Raw genomic sequence first — 25,301 nt, 5'->3', positions numbered from 1 at the left:
CATTCATAAGATAGTGTGGGCTATCCATCGTATACCAAAGGGAAGTAGGCTTCAATTTCAAGGGTGGTTAGGATCTAGAGTCGGTAAATGCAAAACGAATATAAAGTACATGGGTGCATGTTTTGTTGCACCATCCTTTTGGAGTATGCAGACTTGGGAAGGAAGGGCTGACAGTGCTCATGTTAGCAGCACAAAGGCACAATTCATGTGGTTTTGCAATGATAGTGTGGATCACACATGGCAGATCTATAACACAATCACTCAATGACCTGCTAGAGTCCCCAAAATATGGCCAGTGGAAAAGGGAACAAACATGACTTCTTTAGAGTTCCAGGAATTGGAAACATGAGGCTACATGGTAAAGAAGGTTTCAATAAACCAACAATGTGCGTTATCAGTCAGGAGTATCAATTCAAGCCTCCAAGATAATTGAATCGACAGTTACCATGGAAGCCCGGATTGTGCAGCACAGTATCGTGAAAACAAGCATGCATGAGAAATTCATGGTGAAAACATATTCTTCATAAGTTTTGGGCGAGCGGTATGAAGTTCATATTGCAAATGCCCAATATGTACATGTGGAGACTTTGCAAAACAATTGGGACAAGGCAAATCATACATGGCTTGCAAGCATATTTACTTCATCTTCCTTCTCTACTTTGGCTTGGATTTAAACCACAATATGTTTATCCTTTAGAGCAAGTTGATGAATGAGGATCTGCTACGTGTATACAATTGTCATCGTACGTCATGAAAAAGGAGTGTAATTGAGTTGTATCAATAAAAACTCTTAGCCTTGCCATGTAATTGTGTTGCATGAACTGTAACTCGTCATTTGATATTGTAATTATTCTTTTAGAAATTCAGTATATGATGGTTCCTTGTGTCTTGTTGTTCTTTTGCTACGTCCAAAGGATAGTTTTTTAAAATGTGCATGTTAGTTTTAAAGTTCTTTTGGAATCTAGAATTATAAAAAAAGATTCCCTCCAAAAAGCTCTCTCTAATCGATGCGTGAAAAGCTTTTTTCCTGGAAACACCCGTATAGTGAAAGTGTTGGGATGCGTGCTTTTGTTGCATCTCTTGTGTGAACAATCTCTTCCACCTAGAAAAGTGTCATGTGTCAATAACCCATGTGAAGAACCCCTTACAACCCATGTGTAAAGAAAAGCCACTTGTGTTTGTGCATAGGTAGCCACATCTTGTGCTCATGTGTCAAAAGGCTATCTCTTTTGTATATGCCTATATAGAGGCACATTATGTTAAATAAATGTAAGTTTTATCGTTTGCAATTATACTCTATTGTATTGTGCAACAGTCTCTCTTTTAAGCTCTACATTAAACTCTCCAAGCATGCCATTAGCATGAATGGCACACTAACCCACCCACCTTAACTTAGCAAGTGGTATCAGAGCATGGTTTAGATTAGCATTTCCTAATCTATTAGATCCTAGGCATTCTCTCTATGCTAGATTGCATTGGCTCTCTTTCACTAAGCCATTGCAATTGCTAATTATACCTCCCATGCATTGCATAATAGCAATAACACTAATCTATTTGCTAATTGCTTTTGCTTTTGAGCATGTTCTTGGTGTACACCTCGGGCCACTATCCTCAGATGAGCAATTACATAGAATTTTGTGCTTAATTAGCATTCACTTTAGCCTAATTTTTCTTTTCTTTAGTATGTTTTTGCTTGATTTTTACACATAATTAAGAAAATCCCCATCCTACTGCACTTGAATTTTTATGAAGCTTTCTATTTTCATCTTCATTTTGAGCCATCGAATTTTGAAAACAAGAGATTAGCTCCCTTGAATGCATTATTAGTCATGTGTGTGTGTGTGGCTATATGGACAAAACAAGAGTGCAAACCACCTCTCAAATAGCTCAGTTAGTGGGCAATAAGGTGTCTCAACCTTGGTCAAAGAAGGGACAATCGAGCGGACTTCAGCAGTGAAAAAATCCGAATTTTTCCCCATTTTCGGGTCTGAACTGTGACATGTTGTGCCCTCAATCTACCGTCCCACTGACTGATCGGCGTTGCCCAACCGCCCCAGCCAATGATCAATCGGCCAAACCCACCTGACTTTGGCACTTTGCCATCCAACCGAACCCCGTCTCTTGCACCTTGCCGACCGCGGGCCGTCCGCCCTCACCCGCTGGGGTTGTGTCCTACACACCCAAAGGCCCAAGGCCCTCACCCACTGGGGTTGATTCCCACGAAGCTGCACCTCAAAAGCCCAAAAGCCCTTCCTCTCCCTCAAAGGTGCCGATACTCTTAAAAAAGCCCTCTTGCCACTATCAACGGAGCTCTTTTGTGCTCACCATAATCTCCAAAAGTAAATCTTCAATTCTGAATCTCATGAACCTTGAGCCATATCAAAAGTTTGTGAAGAGGTACTCCACGATATTGGAGAGTGACTTCACAATCAACTTGTAAAACCATTGAAATTAACTGATCACAAGGATTAGACAATGCCCAATCACCCAAGTAAGACCTTCCTCTCACCGCACACACCATCAAAAGGGGATCAAAAAATTCAACGGCCATGGTTTTCACACATGGCAAGCAAAAACTAAGGGCTACTTAATGCAAAAGCAATTATGGTCTATCATTAAGCCGGTAAGTGATGATGACAGAGTTGAAACACGACAAATCTTAACACAATTTGCAGCTAAGGACAAGCAAGCTCTTGGCATTCTGCACACTTCGCTTGACGACAACTTTGTGCATTATTGGGATGATTGCACCACTACACATGAAGCATGGTAACCTTAGAACAACAATTTGGTGCTATTGCTAAGCATTCTAAAATTGCATTGAAGGTGCAACTTTACGGATTGTTTATGGACCCTGGAGAAGATGTGTCATCTCTTGTCAATCGGCTCAAAAGTATCTGCACACAATTGACACATATAAAATTCCCTGTTGATAATGAAGATCAAATTGATGTGCTTCTCAAAGCAATACCAAATGCAGATTTTGGACAAAATTGTAATAGTGCTTAAAGAGAAAGACCCAATTCCTAAAATTGAAGATGTAATAAACTCTCTTCAAGAGCACGAAAAGAAACTCACAAGCAGTCAACAACAGTTAAATGGCGCTTTTGTGGTCTCATTCAACCGCTACAACTGCAATCACAAAAGGAACTTAAAGAGCACACGCTGTGGTAGAACAAATCATCTTTCAACGGATTGCTATGAAGTCAACCCTTGTCACATTTGTGGCAAGAATAAACATGCTACAAAATATTGTAGACTCAAAGATAAATCTTCACAGGTTACCAATCACAAAGAGCATTTCAAAGATAAAACAAAAGCAAAAATCAACCTTACCACCACTGAAGATTCTGAAAAAGATAACGACAACAATATTGGCTTGGTATATGAGGATATATTGTGAGCATTCTCTCAATTTTACCTTACCCTCTATTTGTGCTAGGGGAGGCTTGTGTGTGTGCCTACACCCTCATATTTTGTTTGCCTACACCCTTTGTGTCTAGGGGAGGCAGGTTTGTGTTCAAGGGGAGGCTTGTGGATTGTGTGCCTCACCCTAATGGGAGGATAATCTTGTGTGAGTGATATGCAACCAAAACCCACATAGGGGAGGATTGTTGGGATGCGGACTTTTGTTGCATCTCTTGTGTGAACAATCTCTTGCACCTAGAAAAGTGTTATGTGTCAATAACCCATGTGAAGAATCCCTTACAAAACATGTGTAAAGAAAAGCCACTTGTGTTTGTGCATAGGCAGCCACATCTTGTGCTCATGTGTCAAAAGGCTGTCTTTTATATATGCCTATATGGAGGCACATTATGCTGAATAAATGTAAGTTTTATCATTTGCAATTATACTCTATTATATTGTGCAATAGTCTCTCTCTTGAGCTCTATAGTAACCTCTCCAAGCATGCCATTAGCATGAATGGCACACTAATCCACCCACCTTAATGTAACAAAAAGGCTTAGAAAAATCTCTCTCTAAAACTCGCTCCAAAAGCTCCCTCGAATCCCATCCCCTACATGATGTATTTAAACAATCCATTTTAGATAAATATATATGTAAAATTTAGTGATAATCTATGATCTAGAAGGAAATCTAACTTTTAATTTTGAAGGTCTACAAAATCTAGTTAACACCATTAAAGATGATATGGAAGAGAAAGGCTCAACTTACACTAGCACCTTGGCCAATCAAGTGTTGATTGAGCATTGTACCCATAATGTCAATGATGATGAAGATGAGGATGAGAAATAAGACAAGGATCAGGATTCTGAGGGGGGATCTTCATACAAAAGGGCAGCCCCGATCATGGTGATGCTCTCTTATGCTTGCACCAAGATGGAGGTGCTCTACATGTGCATGATCGTAGCACCTCCATGCATCTGCCCTGAGAAGTAGAAATGCAAGGTTGATCCTTTGCTTCCCATCAATTGCTGGTGATGTTGCCTTGTTGTAGGTGCAACAAAATGATAAGCTGCCAAAAATGATGGGAGAAGGGTATTGAAAAATGCCAGCAAACTACGCTCCTCTACCCTATGCTCACCCTAGGGCTTCCCGCCAAGGGTCGCCTAGACTAGGCACCACACTAACTTTGGTAGCCCCCCTTCCCTACATATATACTTCCATCAAGACTGGTCGGCTAGATCTATAGCAGCCCTCACGACTGAGAGGAGGGAAAATAGGGAAGGAAAATCACAAAAGGTCCAATAGGCGATGGGAAAAATACCGGTAAGTCTAAGAAAACTACCCCAAGACTACAAGAGCCTAATGGCCATGGAACTAAGCCAAAGCCCAAGGCTAAACATGGCAAGATGCAACCCGGCATGAGAAACCTACCTCACACTGGCTGGGCGTAGCCACAAAACAGTCCTCACTCCCTAACACCTATCCCTGGGAGATATTGGTATCGACTGGACGAACCAAGAGAGATGCATGAACTCTAACATCCCCTCTCAGATCCTGGAAAGGAAATCAGACCAAGAAGCTGGAGTGAGAAATCTACAATTGTAAAGAGAGGGTTTCATGGATGAGGATATCTGCCACAAATTTTGCAGTGAAAAATTATCTTGCAATAAATACAATCCAACTTCTCTAAGGTCAGAGGGGGCTAAATCATGCAACTCTCCACCCAACCTCATTATATATAGGCTCGTTAGCCATCCGAACATAGCAACCCTTGATTGCATGTCCATCCTGCTGCTGGCATTGGCCTGCCCGATCTTACCCTAGGCATGACATTACTCCCCCCTTGGAGAAGCATTTTCGTCCTCAAAAACAAAAGTGGTGATATCTTCATAAAGAACACTAATCTTTTCTATAGTGGCATCCTTCATGGATCCAACTGTCCATTTTACCGAAACACACGTTAGTAGGAGGTTCAATGAAATCAAGACGAGCATCTTGATTTTCCACATTGTTGTCCCTTTGCAACCGTCTTGTGTAACCTGTCCACCTATCGTATAGACTCCATTTAGAACTCACGTGAGTATGCGAAATGAGTTATCACAAGTAAGATGTATTTAAAAGAGTACCTCTTTTCACTTTCCATGAAAGTAACTGGCTGACATGACTGACCATCAAAGTATAAGTCCTTGACTTAATATCATTCTGCATCAGTAAAACAACCCCACCATGACCGGTGCTCAGGGTGAGAACCTGATTTAAACATGAAGAGGCTAAACTTAGTCCCGCAAGATATTTTGCCTCATGGTAAGCAAATTCCAACTAGAGAAATAACCTTTCCAATTGGATTTCTTGGTGCTAACGTACACGCTTAGCATATCCTTTAGTAAAAGATTAACAGTTGTAAACTGCATATCCTCTCTGGATAACTAACAGGACTGAGGTGTGTTTTCCCATCGTTTAAAGACAGTCCTCCAAAAAGACTGGTAAACAAGGATCACAAATCCTTGTATTATTGATGATTAATTAATAATTTTAGGAAGAACCATCTTTGTTGGGGTATAGGCGCTTGTGCCTTGCCCGATCGCCCAGAGTCTGGGCGCCCACTGACTTGTATACCTTATACATAGCATAAGTGTATAGGGGACTGCTCACTCTTTGAGTCTCCCCACCCATATCTGTGTGTCGCGTGTCTCCTTCTCTCTCTCACTCTCCGTCTGTGGTGCTCTCCGATCCCCTTCAATTCGTATCAGAGAGACAGGTGTGAAAGCGTAGATAGACGGCTTCGCGATGAACTCATCGGCTATGGCGGAGAGGTCACAGATCTGAGCAAAGAAATAGGTGAGGCTTGTGGACAGCCATACAAAGGCTTGTAGGAGAGCTCTCAGGAGCTTCCTAGTGCTCACAGATCAGTCCATAGTTCCTCTAAAGATCAGCCCACTGTGTAAAGCATCTTTCCTCTTCTCGGCAAGCTTTGCAACGGCTACATCGGCGACAGATTGGAGCTTGGAGCTTCCATAGACATGGAAGCATTGTGAGATTGATACATTCAGCTCGTGCATCGAGTTGGGAAGTGAGTTTGAGCCTTTCTATGAGCTCAAAGAAGCACAGAAGAAAGACGTTTAGTTTTTGGCAATTTGACAACATTCTACTGTTTTGCTCATAACTTGAGCTACAAAGCTCCGATTCCAAAAAAAATTGGTTCAAAACAGAGCTGGCTTCAAGCTCTACGACTTTGTAGAAGGAATTGTTTTCTGATTCAGAGTGCAGGTGGGTCTGAAATTAAAAACACAGAGACTATTTTTCAGGATAGTTTTGGGCTCTTTTGTCTTCTTTGCTGCAGACAGCTTACCCGTGCACACTGCAGGTAGCAGGCACATCTGAGGAGGTTTGACAAGCACTATTTGCAGGTGTTACAAGATCGGGTTTGACTCCCATGTACAGGTTGAGTCTAGTACTCCCACAGGTATTGCCAGTTGTAGTTGAGTGGTTCTTCTGCAGTGTTGTGGCTTGCATACATGGTCTTTGAGTGGGTAATGCTCTATGTATGCTTATGTGGTGAGCAGTAGATCTTGTGAGCAAGTGCAGAGGTTGGTTGTGGATGACATGTATGGTTACCTGTGGTACTCTTTGTGAGCATTTGTTGGACACAGGTTTGCAGAGCTTATGCATGTATGTTGAGTGTAGTTTGATGCGCATTGATTTCTCATTGTATTGAGCTTGCAAGACAATGGTTATTTTGTGTTGATAGCCATTGTGCGTCGAAACTCTGGCGAAATTTTCCTAGGAGATTTATGCGCATCATTTATGTGATCTAGGTAGAGATTGCAGATTGCACTCAGCATTTGCGTGCGGTGTTCTCTGCAGGTGGGAGATTTGTGTGTGTGTATGCATCGATATCGCACAGTGTGGGCTTGGTGATTAGCTCACGGTTTGACAGCGCGTACAGTTATCTTGGCACACTCACAGGAGTGAATATTGTGATGTATGCTTGTGTGGCTACGAGCTAGGTAGCCGGATTCGAGCACTAATGGCTTGAGGTTTTTCAACAGGTTTCAGCTACAGGTTTACAAGTTTACAGGCAGGTTTGAGGGATTATTTGTGCACTGAATTTTCAGCCATTGTTTCCTCTTTGCAGATGTCCATGTATGGCTCAGTTGTAGGCTAATTTGGGACACGTTTGTGACTTGTTTATGCAGCTGTTTAAGAGCTGAATTTTGGGGCTGATTTGCAGCCATATTTTACAGCCATGCAGGAGCTTCATTTACTCTACAGGAGCCTCGTACACTTAGCATTTGGGATTTTCATAATTGCCATTTGTGGAGCACAGTGTGGTTACACTACTGCGAGAGATTTTATGCGTGGATTCGCATGAGCATTGTAGGTGCTGGTGAGCTCTTTTTTGAGAGCATTTTCTCGTTGCAGGTTGATTCTTTTGGATCAGTTGAGTGCATTTCATTGCTACCGTACCTAGAGTAGAGTTATAGCTCTTGGTTATTTTTGACATTCACTTATAGTAGTCAATATGTGTGAGACTTTCGAGTCTAGGACAATGACTCATGAGAGACACTTGAGATGTTGTCATTGTGGTCACACATGAGATGTTGTGGTCACACATGGCACATTGTGTTCACATTGTGTTCTCGTTCGTTTCGACACTTGAGATGTTGGCATTGTGGTCACACATGGCACATTAGACGGCGATGCTTTCGTCGTATGAGACAGCATAGCAGACAGGCTAGTCTCAAGGATGCAGTAGATGCATTGTGGTCACATTGTGTTCTCGTTCGTTCGACATTGTGTCATATTGTCATTGTGGTCACATTGTGTTCTCGTTCGTTTCGACACTTGAGATGTTGGCATTGTGGTCACACATGGCACATTAGACGGCGATGCTTTCGTCGTATGAGACAGCATAGCAGACAGGCTAGTCTCAAGGATGCAGTAGATGCTATAGGCTCCGTTGACTTGACAATTGCAGGATCAGATACATAGTCTGAGTACCCTAGTGATAGTGAGGTCACATTTGCTTCCTATATTACTCCTGATTTTTTGACATCTGAGGATAGTGCACTTCTTTTGCAGTGGGTGCTAGATAGGGACGTTACTTTTCATGTCACTCCATATCGTGACTGGTTCAGTAGCTATTCTAGCAGAGTGCATGATAGTGTGCGATTGGCAGATGGGTCACTGCATGAGATTGTTGGTTCAGGAGAAGTGAGACTGTCATTACCGAGCGGTGCATCGTACGTGCTCAGAGATGTGCATCATGTTCCAGATTTGACGATGAGTTTGATCTCCGTTGGTCAGCTCAGGGATAGTAGATGTCGCGTATCGCTGCTTGAGTGATCTTTTGCGTTGCATTTGGGTTCGCTAGTGATTGCGAGAGGTGCTAGAGTTGGCACATGGTACCCATTGCACATAGTACTAGTGCGAGATGGTCGAGTCTCAATCTTGTTTTACAGCCATACAGAGAGCCAGAGACCCGGACAGTCTCTTTTGCTCATGGGTTGCAGGGTGCTTTGCATGGAGTGCAGAGTAGTGAGCTCATTGTGCACACAGTTGGGGCACGACTTGAGCAGTCACACAGAGAGGTGATAGAGTCAGACATGCATGCTTTGCTAGTGACTGAGCAAAGCAAAGAGTCAGTTGTGCGAGATACTTCTATGCAGGATAGAGAGGTAGAGCGGTCTTGCTCTAGTAAGTCACGACAGGAGGAAGTTGTGCAAGAGTCTATGCATAAGGAGTTAGAGCATGAGAGCTCTAGTGAGTCACAGTAGATTGAGTGGTCATGTTTGCAGTGGATGATTGCAGAGGAGGCTGAGACGTCACTGATTATGCAATCATTCTTTTCTATGCTCGACAGTGAGCATGGGGATATAGTTGTGCAGGATATGTCTTCCAGCAAACACCTAGAGCAGCTGGTTTTCTATGAGGTTGCACGACAGGTTGATGCGTCTTTTGCGGACAGTCAGGAGATGCATGTGGCTGACACACCTTGTCAGTCAGAGATGCCTATTTCCAGGGGTATATATGTTGATGCATGCTCCGTAGAGCTAGCAGGGCCCGCTAGCATTGCATCGGCATTCGGTGGTCTCATGTATAAGATGTTTATCTTGAGACCGGATATCGCAGCTGCAGTGGGAGCATTTGCAGTTGGGGTTGTCAGTCGTTTGTTAACTGATGATGGCATAGTGCACGAGGGAGATATGCAGGTATTGCGTACATACTTGCAGTACGTGTGCGATACGTCTGGTGGTGTATGGACTTACACGGGAGTAGGACAGCCGGATGCACACGATCATAGCCAGCCAGTGGGCATCGGTTGAGAGCGGTTTTCTCTCGCCCTTTGTAGTCTTTAGACTAGGTTCTCTTGCTTAAAGGCACAGTCGCCTTTAAGTGGGAAGTTGTTGGGGTATAGGCGCCTGTGCCTTGCCCGGTCGCCGAGAGTCTAGGCGCCCACTGACTTGTATACTTTATACATAGCATAAGTGTATAGGGGGCTACTCACTCTTTGAGTCTCCCCACCCATATATGTGTGTCGTGTGTCTCCTTCTCTCTCTCACTCTCCGTCTGTGGTGCTCTCCGATTGTTGGGGTATAGGCGCCTCTGCCTTGCCCGGTCGCCCAGAGTCTGGGCGCCCACTGACTTGTATACCTTATACATAACATAAGTGTATAGGGGGCTGCTCACTCTTTGAGTCTCCCCACCCATATCTGTGTGTCGTGTGTCTCCTTCTCTCTCTCACTCTCCGTCTGTGGTGCTCTCCGATACCCTTCAATCTTGGTTAACTGTAGTAAGTTGACCTACAAGCACCCAAACCAAGCCATGACCTCTATTGGTGATTGGTAGAGATCTACAATTAATCTCATAGAGATTTTGCAGATATAGTGCGAAATTATTTAGAGGCTACTAATGTCATGAATGTGCATGTTGCTCCAAATCATCCTTTGTTAAACATTGGACCCACAACACCTAGTGAATTTAGCAAAGACATATCCGAACCTACATAACCATAACCATAATTGTACTTGCCAACGCTTATGGCTAATATTATACTCATGGCTCACGGGAGACGAAATAAATTCTTTCCCCTAGAAATATATGAAAATCCTGGCAACTTAGTTGGACCATAATAGAATGTGAAATTAAGCACATCTAGGTGCCAACAATACAACATGTTCATGAACATAACATAATTTAACTACATGTATAAACAACCATCCATTAAAGTTGTTTAACAACACTTGTAAACTTAACAATTCTTACTATGTATATTTTTGGTCATTGAAATTGTTCCTGATACGATGTGCTCAAATGGTCTAAAAAACGGATCTGACCAGCTCCTGGGAACTTTTTTGCGACACATAATTGAAATAATGGGCGCCAATGTTAGTCCCAAAGACTCATGTTCTCCACATGTGGAATATGTCTCAAATAAGGAAGTCCAAAAGAAGAGCATCCTTCAAGTACGAGATGTACTTGTGTGTGGACATAACTATAAACACTCTACGATGTGAGTGAGAGGGACCCTTGTTATCCTTGCTCCACACTGGCTAAACCGAACTCCATGAGTTTGTAGACCATGTTGTACATTGTGTGACTAACAACATGTGCCAAACTACCATGTAGGTCTATAATTGTTTCAACGAAGAACGAACCCATCATTGTATCCTAATGAACATTTAAGAAAGAAAGTGTCAAGTTGCTAAAATGGTCCTTGAAACACTACTTTCTTGAAATGTGATGCTCTTACATGACCTTGTCATGTGGCTGAAGAGCAAATTGGATGAAAACCTTCTAGCTTATGCATCCCTCTTGCAAATCTTAACCAAACTTATTTGGAAATGAAACTGAACCAAAAACATATCCTTACAATGAGGTGGAAAATACCTTATACTTACTTGGAGGTCAAGTGCATAAATTCCCTGTAAGGATTGATTACCAAAATTCCTTTGACATGATAATCACTAAAAATAGACGTTAGTAAAGATAAAGAAATTTAAACTGTTAACCATGGGTTTTGCCTTGACAATCTGAACCCCTTGGGTAGTCCTGCTAATAAAACTCCCTTGATGAGAGTCTAGAAAGAACTTATTGACTACCCCTTAGCAGATGGAGAATTTCTTTCCCTGAAAAAAAGTGTGAACATTTCCAGAATTTACCACTAGCACTTATTGAGTTAGTCATCTACCCCAAAAACGGTGCCCCTATAGACACTTCTAGTGCTATAGACGAAACATGGGATCCTCTCAAGTTGGAATCTTATTCACAACTGGATTTGTGCTAGACTTGAAATTTTGTAGCCTTAGGTTCTTGTGAACAATCGTGCTGTCTAAAACACTTTGCTAAGCTATACATTGTGGTATAGATAAGCCTGTACAAGTTTAAGATCGTTAAAAACTCAATTCAATCTTCACACGAGAACCCTCTTGACTTGGTCCATGCCAACACCCAGTGAGATAACCCGCACACATTGCAAAGTCTCCCCAAGTTCGTATGCTAATAGCTTATTCCAAACTTTAGAAGCCTCTATGATATCATCATATTCAACATGCCTAATAGCCAACGGATGCGCCTACTGGCATGTATATGTCATGGAAAAATACAAATGACCTCGTCGATCGTTCATAGATAACCAACCTTGTCGAATAGTACGTCTGATTGAGAATCACAAAAACATGCAATTGGTGTATTCACAAAGCATACCTAAAATTGTAAAGTAGATCGAGAAGATGCATGGAATATCTACTGCAGATCCTTGATAACATAGTGCATCCAATCATTGTGCTCAGAGCCATGCATGATAAACTTTCAAGTCTTGTCATGCATGCTCAAATTGCTCAATGCTAGGAGCAAATATCTCAAGAGAATGAGTTGTCATACTTTGCCTAACCACAAAACCTTGTCGGACAGAAGAAAACTTTGCTGGTCGTACTTGTACAGTGAGAGATCTGCAAAATTGAAGGAAGTCATAATTGAAAACATTAAAGTCAATTGGCTTACCGACCCTTACAAGCCTGCTCTACATAGCTAGAGGATTGGCATAACTATGCAACACCGAGTGAGTGGTTGCATGAAAATCTTGCATGATTGCCAAATTCAATGGCTTTGGGTACCCAACATCTGGCAACAAAGCTTCTCCAAGCTATGATGGCATCTGCAAATTTTGCAGGAAAGAGAAAAGAGAGAGGGTGCCCATTGCAAGCCAAATTGGAGGGCCACCCTGTGTTGAAAGTTGCTCCCTGGGGAAGGGAAAACTCTTTGGTACAGAATTTCCTGTGTTACGTGCAGATGAACCACCAACCTTTGTGTGTGCCAGAGGTCATTCCCACCTGGTCCCGGCTCTCAGCCTCTTTGCATCATCCAAGGGACCCTGTCTACATTGTGGCATCCCACTTCATGCAAGCTTGAGGAAGAGACCCAGAGAGAGTCACAACATGAAAACCTCCACCACCTATCGTTGCTAAGTCAAGACGGAGCTCCCTTGCTTGGTGAGAGAGAGAGAGAGAGAGAGAGAGAGAGAGAGAGAGAGAGAGAGAGAGAGAGAGAGAGAGAGAGAGAGAGAGGGAGGGAGGGAGGGAGGGAGAGAGCATGCATCACCATGCAAAGCACCACGACCCTCCTCCTTCCCCCCCTCCCCTCCCTTGAGCTCTGATACCAATCTAAGACCAGAGCGGACTAGATCATGCAACTCTCTACCCAACCTCGCTATATATAGGCTTGTAGTCATCCGAATATAGCACCCCTTGACCAGAGAGGACTGAACCATGCAACTCTCCACCCAACCTCGCTATATATAGGCTCATAGCCATCTGAATATAGTACCCTTGACCACGTGTTCGTCCTGGCCCTTGGCCTGCCCGGTCTTACCCTAGGCATGAAATTTGCTACCCCTGAAAGGTGTCTAGGAAGTAAAATGATGTCCATTGAAAGTAAATCCATCTCTATAAGAATCTCTCCTCAAGCTAACTGACTCACAAGTTGCACAACCAGCATCTACAAAAGGTATTGATGTTGACCGCTCCAAGAGAATGCATCAACATTAAGGGTAAAGGTAGAAACTAATGGTATCCGAATCATTTTCCAACTCTAAAGTGCTCCACTCTCGAGGAAAGAGTTGAAAATATGTACCTCAGGTCATATACCACATGCCAAAATCTCCAAGATGCTATGAAAGTCCAAAGAATGGGACAATCAAGGCTACTAAGAAATCAATTGCTTGATGATGAAGAACCAAAACCATCATATGCAATGATGAACTGCAAACTGTATTTGAAGGAACTTCAACAAAACTGAGAGTGAAATTGAGCTTCATATGTCTGGAACACCACCCGAGAAAATGTCACCCCACTCTCAAAGTGAATCAAGAATAAACATCCAATAGAAGGAACACACATCAATATTGAGACTGCATCTAACATGGCAAGATCAAGAGGCCCTACACCCAAGATTTGCAAGAGAAGAACAAGATGCTATAGAAATCCACCAAATAGACTGTCAATCATGTCCGTTGCACATGGAACAACTGGTATTGAAAGGAAGTAGTCCACAGAAATTGACTCCCAAGCTCGCTCCACATCCCCCTGTGAAGGGAGAATACCCAAACCATGGATAATTGTCATCACTCTCCAGCAGTCTGTGCATGTGTAACTAGACCACCCGAGATAGGTGAATCCGAAAGAAAATATACATGTAAAACCTGGGACCAAGTTTAGGAGAACCAAGAAAACTATCTCCCCTCTTTGAAGAATGTCGGCTAGCTGTAATTGGTTCCTAGTCCGAAAAGGACCACTATCCACCTGTAGGAAATAACATGCCAGTCTTAGGATAAGGAAAATAGGTGTGTCCTAGATGGTACAATCTCTAGGGGCCAATCTGAAATACAAACCATAGGAGCTACTGCTCGAATGCACTGGAAAGAGTAAACGTAACACCACAAATCCAAGACGAGGAAACCACCAAAATGGCTAAAGAAGAACTTCCGCCAAGATACTAATTGCATTGTGGGCTGAAGCGCACCATTCAAAGCCGCAAGAAAGAGGCAAGGAAACCAAGAACTTGAAAATATCATGCATGGTACTCCGCTGAATGGAGAACTGGCAGTCGACTAAAGATAATAACATGGAAGCCCCCTTTGAAAGAGAAGTATCCTCATAAGTATGCTCTAAGGTAACAACTGACTCAATCCTATGTCGGAACAGAGCAAACATTGACACTGAAATCTCTGCAGCTAAAGTTGAGAACCCCCCCCCCCCCCCCCCCAAAAGATAGGAAGCCCCCCTCCCACTTAATCTTGGTAAAAGAGAATGAGTACCACAAGAAAGAAATACTAGACAACTTGGAGTAAAACTGCTTCCTCTGTAACTGAATAGAAAACCTTAATCTCGAGGAACTCAAGACTCAAAGAGAATCACACCACCGGTAAACTCGGACTACTAAGAATAGGAAGACTTGAAAGGTCATCACTGAGGATCTTGTTTGCCAAAGAAGCCGTTGAGGTGAACCTAGCTATTTAAGCAAGCTCCCTGAGATTAAACCAAATGTTTGTCACATCTCTATATCTGCCAAGATCAACCCTATAAATACAATATGTCAAACTGCATGCCCACTCAAAAGAGCACATATACTCCCACTGTCGAAACTTGCTTCCTTAAAATCTTCACCAAATTTGTCCTTTATACTTGTGCTGAGAAGAATAAACCCACAATTGAAATGTGAAATCAATATCCACTACACAACATGACTCCAATACTCAAAAGGGAGAGTAAAGGAACTGGCTCGGGGAACAAGCCCGTGAAGAACGCTGGGGCTGATCTGTAACATGCCAGAAATCTGAGCAAAAAACTACATGCCAAATGCTTTATGTGGGTGTGAAGATGATGATTGAGCAATTAAAGATAATTAGTTACCATAAATAGGCATCCTACAGACTATCCCAACCCACGAACTCTATTCAATCTATGGACAGAGTTCCAAAGCTTGTGCTGATGAAAGTATAATCTACTAGTAAACCCCCTAGCTAATCACGATGAATCTGCAAAGCTTTCTATCTAGTTGGAGATGCTATTAGAAGACCGCCCATCCTATAAGTGCATGAAAGATATCAAATTAGAGATGCAGGCTCTACTCACTAAGATGCAGATTGCTAGGCGATTGTTGAACTAAAAAGTGGTGATTCTTTTGGAGAATAATGCATCCAAGAGCAGAGGTCCAAGAACTAGAATGAGTCTAAGAGAACAATAGACTGTACTAAAGAGTCTACTTTATGTGGTTCACATTTAGAGGAAGATGATACAATAAGAGAACCAGATTGTATTGAATTACACTGAAGCAACACTTGATTCACATGCGCTCATGTATGCTTTGCCAATGAAGGATGATGAACTTCCAAGCTTTTATGCAACTTTATATCCTAAGTACATGAACCAGTTGATCAATACAGATATATCAAAATTATAGATTAGATCAGAGAATGGTATGAGAGCTGAGCAAGGCACTATGGATAGCCTAGAAGAATGTGCTGAATGGGACGTAACATATGAAAACAGTCTCATAGGTAAAAGATGAACTCTTCTTCAGAGGAATGATGATGCAGTGGCAAAGGCAAATAAGCAATTGATTAAAGTATACTAATGAACTGCACTAACTCTCAATGGAAGCCTCCAAAATTTTGAAAAGCCTTGGTGAGTAAAGCAAGCTTTGAAAATTCAGAGAGATGGTCAAAATCCTCTTTGAAGCTGGAATCAAGGCAACCAACCAAATCTATCTGGTTGGATTCATTCTATATCCATATGTCACAAGCTATCCAGAGCAAGGCTTACCAGAGGTAAGAGGACATTCTATGATTTTGACACAAAGACATGGAACACACTAGCACCTTATGAGGTGGATATCATGACTGAGCGATGAGAGCATGAGGCCATTTATCAAATAATCGAAAAGGAGAACACCGACTCGAGTGCTCAAGGAAGTGGCTAACCTAGAGCACTTTAGATTCCACCCCAAACACTATTCCCATTTTTTGATTTATATTAGTAAATATCTTTGACTAATTTTTCAAAAAATACCTATATACTTTTCCAAAATACCTCATGAGAGGAGTTGTCAATACTTGAGCACTACTTGTTGCCTTATAATAATAAAAAACATTTCTTTTTTACAAAAACCTATTGTTTTTGGCTTATTTTACCCCGTCCTAAGTTCCACAATATCCCATTCTCATGCTTTTATTCATATGCTCTTACAAAACGATTATGTCATGAAACAATGGGACCTTGATTTAATGTACATTTTACCTTATTCGTAGTTGTCGTCATCATTGTCTTGGTTACTAAATTCTCTGAAGTCTCCACAATGTGTTGATATCATTCCTTTTATGCCAAAACAAACTTGTACGTATTTGCAAGCATACTTATGAAGACCTATGTGTATTGTGGTTGAATACTTTCTACTATGTGTTTATTTAGAGTGGTCCATGCATCCATATTTTCATTATGCGTTGTGTTGTGCATATGCAAATTGCATCATGAGGCGTATACATATATACGTGCTAAAATTCAAAGAAAGGGAAGGAGGATGTAGATAGTGGAAACTACCTCTATACATGTGCTTGTACATAATCGGAATAATAGTTATTAGTAGTAACGACAATAACTGTATTAGTGCATATACGGTCAAAACCTAATACATACACTTTTATTTTGGAAAGTTGTCACTCCGTTGGGCTATCTTGAGTCTTTGTAGTTGTCGAGATGGTGCTCCTATTGTAATCAGGCTCTGTTGTAATCCAATATTCAGTGCCAATTGTATATCATTTTTTGAATATATCAGCTCCAGTACTTTATGTCCAACATCCGACTTTGTACTTTTAGTTTAGTTCATATATGATTTCCTTATGTTCATCTAAAGTCTAAATCTATTGTCTCTCTATCTAATCTGACATCTTACTCTAAATCTCCAACTTGGAATAGCTGTCAGAGTGACTAGTTCATTCCAACAACACAGTCACTTCTCCTTCGCTACTACATATATCAGTACAAGAATTGGTCGTGCATTTTCATCTCACTTACATCATGACTCGTGGTGTCAAACTTCTCCATTTTCAACACATGATCATGCTTCACTTAGCTTATGCGTTTCTTCAAAGCAATCAAATTTACAAGAAAGCATTTATATCCTTTGACTTCATCTTTGAGTTGCATCAAGCATGTTGTTTACATCTCAAGTGCCCTCTTGAGAAGCTCATTTTAAACAACAAGAACCTTTAGTGTGCCATTCTCCATTGCAAGTACCCATAAGTCTTGACCTTGCTTACGATACCAAGTACGCCATAATCATAGTTTCTGATGTTGTTGATGGAGTGATTGGTTGCTATCTCCATCTTTATGAGATTTATGATCATTTTTCACAATAGTTGCGGACCTTGTTGAAGAAGAAGAACTCTTGCGAATATTGAAAGACATTGTATGTAAATCAAGTAAACTTCTCCGAACCTATTCAGTTTAGAAATGAGTTGCAACATGCCTTCCATTGCACCATTACAAGAATCATGAGGTGAGCTTCGAGGCCTTGTGTGGAGAGAAAGGTACCATGCTAGAGAGGGAAGAACATGAAGGGAAGCTTCTGATGCGTGTGGTGCAAGAGCCTAATGATCATCACACATCTCCTACTTTGCCTAAGGCCAATTTTAGCTATACAAACTATTAAACTCGTTTAATAGTTTAGTGATCAAGAGCCGAATGACCATCACACATCTCCTACTTTGTCCAAGGCCCTATTAAACGAGTTTTCCGTTACAGATGGACTTTAACTGGTGGGGGTCCTTGACAGAGCCTGCAGCTACACCACGTGTTGTGTAGAAACCCCGATAAAGAAGAATGGCGTTGCTTCCTTGTCATCAACAAACGCACTTGCTGCCCGTCCGAAAACATTCTTCCAGTGTCGCGCCTTTTTCCTTGCTTTTCCACGCTCATTTGAAGCGAGCAAGGAAACGTGGAGGAGCGGGTGCTGCGATCGACCCTTGTTGGTGTGGGCAGAGAGAAGAAGGCGAGTTACGGCCATGTCAGGCAGGCGCGGAGACGTCAGGGTCTTTGAGGGGGTGCAAGAGTTGGCCACGAGCCTTGCCGACTACATCGCAGAGCTGTCTGATGCGGCTGTGAAGAGAGGGGGGCCTTCTCTGTTGTCCTTTCTGGGGGTTCCCTAATCAGCACAATGAGGTCTCTCTCTCTCTCTATCCATCCCCTGCAAAAAGGAGCTTCCTCTACTAACATGCATGCCCCTTTTATTTTTCTCTTCCGATACTTTCAGCAAGCTATGTGAACCTCCTTACCTAAAGACCATCGACTGGTCCAAATGGCATGTCTTCTGGGCTGATGAGCGCGTTGTCCCTCGCAATCACCAGGACAGCAATTACAAGCTCGCCAAAGATGGCCTCCTTTCTAAAGCACGCTTTTGTTGACTCAAAGAGAGAGAGAGAGAGAGAGAGAGAGAGAGAGAGAGAGGGGGCGGGGGACAACGATTCGAAAACATGGCCTATGAGACCAAACACAATAGTTACTATATACAATTAAATTGTCTCCTCGTATAAGAGAAATTGCAAAACTCTAAAGTTTAAAATCCCGCTATCCAAATGTACATCCTAGTCCAAAATATACAAAGCACTCTCACTTATTCTCTTTAACGGGGACACGGAGATATCTTGGCAGCTTTTTTCATGTGCTACTTTAGATTTGTGCAATGTAGCAGATGAATATGTACAGTTCTAGGATTTATGCGCGTTTGCCAAGGCTCTTAATATCCCACAAGTACGCACAGCTCCATCTCGAAAGATTGCGAGTTTGGAGAGTTTTCTCGTGTGAAAATTCGTCCAATTTACAGGGAAACTCTCCCATTCGTGCGGGAGTCCTTGGGACATGCGCAGGCGTGTTCGCTCCGTGAAAAAGATCCAAAACAGAGAATTACAGCTTGCTATGTTTTCTACAGGTCTAGGGCTTCGCACTAAAGTGCAAGGGAACACCAATGGAGCTTTGTGAAAGCCTTGGGATGCGTGTACAGGCTTTCGGACACCCGATAGTGAAAAACAAAGAATTACAGCACGCTGAATTTCTGTGAACAGGTCACCAAAAAGCTTCTAGATAGCGAGGGAATTCATCCTCGAGAGGTACTTTTGACCTACAGGGGGTTTTGCGTCGTTATGTTGCCGAAATCAGGTCGGAATCCTACGTTTTCAGTCCTCGTCAGGTTTGGGCAGTTTTGTGAAAGCTTGTACTAAGTGTTCAGATCGTCTACTTTAAACTGAATAAAGAAATACCGAAAGGGACGCTAGTCTTTGGGGCTTACAAGATGTCGGTCTCGTGTGCGCAGTGACATTCTAGTCGCTGGACGCATCTGTGTTCTCTTTCCTTCTCAGTGCTGTGTGAAAAGTAAACAGGTAATTGAAATAGTAACGTCCTCTACGTTGTACAGGCAGTTATATGGTCCCATCAACGGGATAGTTGCAGCATGGATTGTTGTGGGTGAAAGCAACACAGAGCTTCTCGTTATGGCTTGGAAGAGAGACCAAGTATCTGAAGAGGGATCTTCCTCACATGGCACAGAGAAAGTTCCTTCAACTCTTCAAGAAGAGCAGGTTGTTTAGAGCTCAACTGCGTTGCTGTATGGACATGTTTCAGCAGTTGGCTAGCAACCCAAGGATGTAGGACTTCTTACAGGCCTATACAGGAATTTCAAGCTCCAACACAGGGTTTTCAGCCTCCTACACAGGGCATGACTGAGCCGTTGCAGGAAAAGGAGATTTTCAATACGCAGAGGACTCGTGATGCTCAAGGGAAAACCCATGTGGTTGAGCAACCAATGGTGTCCAATGATCCAAAGCAACTTGCTTTAGCTAGACAGGAACCGTTTGTGAATGGTCAAGGGAGTAATGAACAAGCTATGCGTCAGACCCTTCCATTACCTATAACTTATCCTGGTTATTTTGGAGGTGATTCAGTATTTCAAGCTATGGCTGGACCTTCCATAGGTTATATGCCAGCGAATGTGTTCGAGACAATGCAAACAGGCACGGGTAACCCTATGTATGCGAACGTGGGTGTCCAAGCAGGGTTTCAGGGTGCCTACGTGTCACGTGACACATCCCAACCCTATGTGTCCGTGGACAAGCTACACCACAGCAGGGTTCAGTCAGTCCGATCAAGTTAGATTAGCAGTGATCTGGCACTTTTGTGAGTCTATTCGTAGACCGTGCATGCCCAGTCACTTAGCATAGATGCATATTCTCCGGTTGCACACACCATGATCATCGGAATTCCCATCAGAATCCATTAGCATCAGTTAGGGGAATTTTCCAGTGCATTTAGCCTATTTTCCTATTTATTGGGATTTTTACTTATTATTTTTAAGTGACTTTCCTACAAAAGTAGGTAGGGTAATTTTGCTAAGTTAATATATAAGTAAACCCAAGTTAGCACTTTCTGGCAGAAGAGGCAACAGGAGCTTCCCGCTCAACAAGCAACTTCTCAGCAGTATCCCTCCTCAGCACCCCCAGCGTTTTTGGACCTCCATCATCGCGAGCAAGTTCCCATCCATGGCGTTTTCCACAGCAGGCCATCGCCATCACCCTCAGCATCATAGCGATAGCAGATGCTCATGATCGCCATTAGAATTCCCAGAGTTGCTGGCGTTTTTCCCCAGATCAGCATGGACGTTTTTGCAAGCATCATAGCGTTTTTGATTTGCGGTCCCAGATCAGCACCAGCGTTTTGCTAAGCAACAGGAACCATCAGCGTTTTTGTTTTGAGCCTTAAGCCGCAGCAGATACACGCAGTTTTCAGCCTATGCACAATAGCAGATCAGCCCCCAAGCTGGTTGTAGATGTTCCCCCATTTTCAGCCATAAAAACGCAGCCAAAACAGTCATTTTCAGCCACCGAAACAGTCCCGAAATTCAGCGATTAGAAGATCTCAGATTTCAGCCATCAAGTCGTCGTCGTCATCACCGTCGTCGTCATCGGCATAGTCCCATTGCATTAGTCCATTGCATACGCATTGTACACCTTTGTGCAATCAAAGTAGACCACTCTCGCCGACGAGAGTGGGGCCTTCGGAGGAGGGTTTTACAACCTCTTGGGTTGTCGTATCTCTTCTCTCTCCTTCTCTCAGTCTCATTCACTTGCACGCACAATCCATTCACTTTGTTCGTGATCATAGCACTCTCCATAAGACGGAAAGCTCTCTCTTTCCCTAAGAACTAAAAGGAACCTTGAGCAATAAGGATCACTAATCTTGAGAAAATACAACATTTATTCCGCTGCACCTAACATTGGTATCAGAGCTTTGGAAGTGTTCTGCATTACTCAAGGAAAGAACCACAAGAATTTTTTTTGCTTGTTGCGATCGCACGAACCCAAGTTTACTTGGGCGTGGCGATTCCTAATCGTGTTTTGTTGAATAGTGACAGGAATCCCAAGAAAGAAGGGCTTGTCCAGCCTCCCCTTGTGTCTCTTTTCACTCATTGAGAGCGGACCGTGCACTAAGCGGCCGGCCAATCGACGTGAGGTGGGAAAAAGCAACCTTGGTGTGAGCGCAAGGCCGCCAAGGGTTGTGCCCGCAGAAAGGAGTAGAACTCGGGTGAAGAGAAGATCCTTCTCCAACGCGATTTGCAAGCGAAAGAACACCTCAAGAACCTCAAGAACCCAAGACCCCCAAGAATCCAAGTTCCTCGTGAACTTAAGAACCCAAGACCCCCAAGAACCCAAGTTCCTCGTGAACTCAAGAACCCCCAAGAACCCACAAGAACCACGATTGCAGAACGATCATCACTCGAAGCGGAATGGATACTTCGCTTGGAGGTGATGAGCATGAGAGAGGCGAAGAAGAATTTTCCCCACCAAGAGGTTTTTCCGACCCTTCCCCATCTACGACAAAGATTGCACTAACTCCTATGGAGGAGTTGGACCAAGCAAGAGAAGCAGACAGAAAGGCCTACGAAGAAGAAATGGCAGCCATAGAGCGTCAGTTCGACTTGGAAGAAAGAGAAAGTCAAGCAAGATTTGATCGCGAGACCAAAGCAAGAATGCAAGAGATGTTGCGACTCTTTTCTCGAATACAGGCACAGATGCAACAAGATCGGGAAAAGAAGACTCTCTCAGTCTCTTCTTCTCCAAAGCATGACACACAGGATTTGCATGATTGTGTGAAGCATGATGATGATTTGATTGACCATGACTTGCATGATGAATTGAATGATATTGCTAAGCATGATGATTTGAAGGACAATGATAAGCATGATGATTTGGATGCCAATGATTTGCATAATGATTTGGATGACATTGACAAGCACGATGATTTGCATGATCAAGATGTGATTTCTCACAAGCATGATGAGTTGCATGAAGATGATGTGATTGTTCATAAGGATGATGTGCTAGTGGATGCTTTTTCTAGCGAAGCTAACCTCGTTGTAGATTCGATCAATCACGAAGAACCGATCTTGGCTTTCGAGTCGAGGTCTAAAGAACCCCCACAAGCCGTTTCGATCATTCAAGAAGAAGCGATCTTGGCTCTCGAGCCTTGGTCCAAAGAACCCTCACAGGAAGTATTATGTGTTCGCATGATTGATACGCACGCATTGTTCGAGTGTTTCATTCGTGATGGTTTCCTGTATCTTAGTCAGCATCGTTATGTGATCCCTTTTACTAGGCATGACATATTGTGTGTTGAGCACGTTTCTCTCATGTATGTTGAGCACGTTTCTCTCATGGATGAGCATGAATGTATGTGGATTGTTCACGAAAAGCTGAAAAGTTTGTATGTAAGGAAGTCGCATTCCATGTCTCTTCTTTGGCATGACACAGTTTCCGAAAGATCACATGATAGTATGAGCACCAAGCATGGGCATTTCCATTGTGATTTGCCGCAGTTGATTGATTTCGATCAAATAGAAAAGATTCGAGCGCATTGTTTGCATGTGTTTGATGAACGGGTTGCCACTCCGTCTCTATGTTCATCGACATTGCATACAGAGTCTTTAGAGAAGACATTTCCCTTCACTTTACATGGAATGGGTATGTTCATGGTTTTGCGTTGGAGATTGTTTCAGGAATTTTCAGGAGGACTCTAGACGAAGTTGAAGCAAGGACGGAGATTCAGAAGACTGTGTCGCTTTAGGCCCAAAGAAGCAAGCGTTGCAGACCTTTATGAAGTTCAAGTACCACTCGACCCACACAGCAGAGTGGGCTGGCGAAGAGTTCCTTTTAGGATTCCGGATGCTGTTGGCGATCTCCCTCGACGCCATACAGTTCGGTACCAGTACCTCACATTGAAAAGGAGGGGATGTCACGTGACACATCCCAACCCTGTGTGTCCGTGGACAAGCTACATCATAGCAGGGTTCAGTCAGTCCGATCAAGTTAGATTAGCAGTGATCTGGCACTTTTGTGAGTCTATTCGTAGACCGTGCATGCCCAGTCACTTAGCATAGATGCATATCCTTCGGTTGCACACAACATGATCATCAGAATTCCCATAAGAATCCATTAGCATCAGTTAGGGGAATTTTCCAGTGCATTTAGCCTATTTTTGTCGCAAAGTGATGACGTGGCGGACAACAGAAACCCTAAAATTCCTGCAAACCCTAATTTCTGCCAAAAACCCTAATTTTCAAAAATCGCGGAGGCTTTTAAAATATATATATATATATGTTTTGGAAAATGATGAGCGACGCGAATTTTGCTTTTTTTTTACATAAAAAAAGAAAAGACTCTCTAAAGAGAGAGAGAGGACTACTGCTTTTGATTTTAAAAGCTTTTGGGGCTCTGCTTTTGGGCATCCCTTGTACCTTTAAATAAGTGGTGAGGGCTTCACTTCTCAGAGCATCTGGACGCAGAGTCTGAGAGTGAAACCCTAACCGCTCTCTTGTACTTTGATGATTCATTAATACAAAAAGAAATACCGAAAGGGGCGCCAGTCTTTGGGGCCAATATCTCTAGGCACGGAACTCCGTCGGGCCAGTGCAAATCTATTGTGATCTGTGAATTGTTTTGAAGTGGTTATTTGGTGCTGTCGCGGTTGATTCTTAACTTGGAGTGTCCAAGTCTGTTACAATGGTATCAGAGCACGGCCGATTCTCTTCTACGAGAAATCCGATCCCCGATTTTTTTTTTTTTCCGCGGCACCTATGGCTTCAGGCAATGATCAGTCGACTCCCTCTGCATCTGGAGATGCAAGCTGGGATCACAACGAAGATTCAGACAGAGAGTATGGCCCGCCTCGGCCTACTCAGGCGGAGCAAAGAGAGATGGAACGTCGTCAATTGATTGGCGATGCAACAAAGATAATGCTCAATTTTGCCAAGGACCCGAAGATGGCAAAATATATGAACCAGACCTCTTTGGAAGAGGTACAGATGGAGTGGCAAAGAACTACAACACTACTCTCGAAACCCGCTCTCAAGAAATCTTCTTCCTCCAAGAAATATATGGAGAAGGAACTGGAGAACGTGATTGATGTATGGATTGCTTAGCTTTTCGACATGCAAAAGAAAGGCAAACAGCACGGCAAAAAGCAGAAGAAAGGCTCTGACTTCCCGGGATATTTGGGTCGTCGGTCGACATTTGACAAGGCAAAGAAACAGAAGAAGCGTGTTCGATTTGAAGGAGTACCCAGTTCTTCTTCTTCTTCTTCTTCTTCTTCTGACAGTTCTTCTAGCTCTTTAGATTCGAGCGAAGAAGACAGAAAAGGTAAATGCGAAGCAAGAAACAAAGCTTCGGAAAGGGCAAGAAGAAGGCTACATCTCGCCCAGAGACTCACTGTTCTACTGAGGACTCGTCTACAGTAAGCTCAGATTCCGATGACGGAAAGTTTTATGCAAACAAGAAGAATTTTTACAAAGCCAAC

General features: G+C 42.9%; 2 protein-coding genes across 2 annotated transcripts in view; both read left to right on the top strand.

The window, feature by feature from the left end:
- The first annotated feature begins 18,227 nt into the window (after positions 1-18,227).
- LOC147448342 (putative 6-phosphogluconolactonase 3, chloroplastic) overlaps positions 18,228-25,301 on the top strand; it is a 78,667-nt gene continuing 71,593 nt past the window's right edge. Inside the window, exon 1 of the mRNA XM_086524554.1 lies at positions 18,228-18,623. The gene's annotated coding sequence lies outside the window, so the exon portion shown is untranslated. The remainder of the gene's footprint in view (positions 18,624-25,301) is intronic.
- Positions 22,040-23,770, top strand: LOC147448343 (uncharacterized). The gene has a single exon (XM_086524552.1). It carries the CDS (start codon positions 22,237-22,239, stop codon positions 23,524-23,526), a length of 1,290 nt encoding a protein of 429 aa, XP_086380678.1. The 5' UTR covers positions 22,040-22,236; the 3' UTR covers positions 23,527-23,770.

Source organism: Adiantum capillus-veneris, chromosome 11, assembly GCF_014529385.1.
Source record: "Adiantum capillus-veneris isolate H3 chromosome 11, ASM1452938v2, whole genome shotgun sequence".
NCBI classification, from domain to species: Eukaryota; Viridiplantae; Streptophyta; class Polypodiopsida; order Polypodiales; family Pteridaceae; genus Adiantum; species Adiantum capillus-veneris.
Note: the sequence above shows the minus strand (reverse complement) of the source record. Positions and strands in the feature narration are given on the sequence as shown.

What these genes read in the sequence shown, in the direction of transcription:
- LOC147448343 (XM_086524552.1), top strand. Translation starts at nt 22,237, where the DNA reads ATGGATACTTCGCTTGGAGGTGATGAGCATGAGAGAGGCGAAGAAGAA.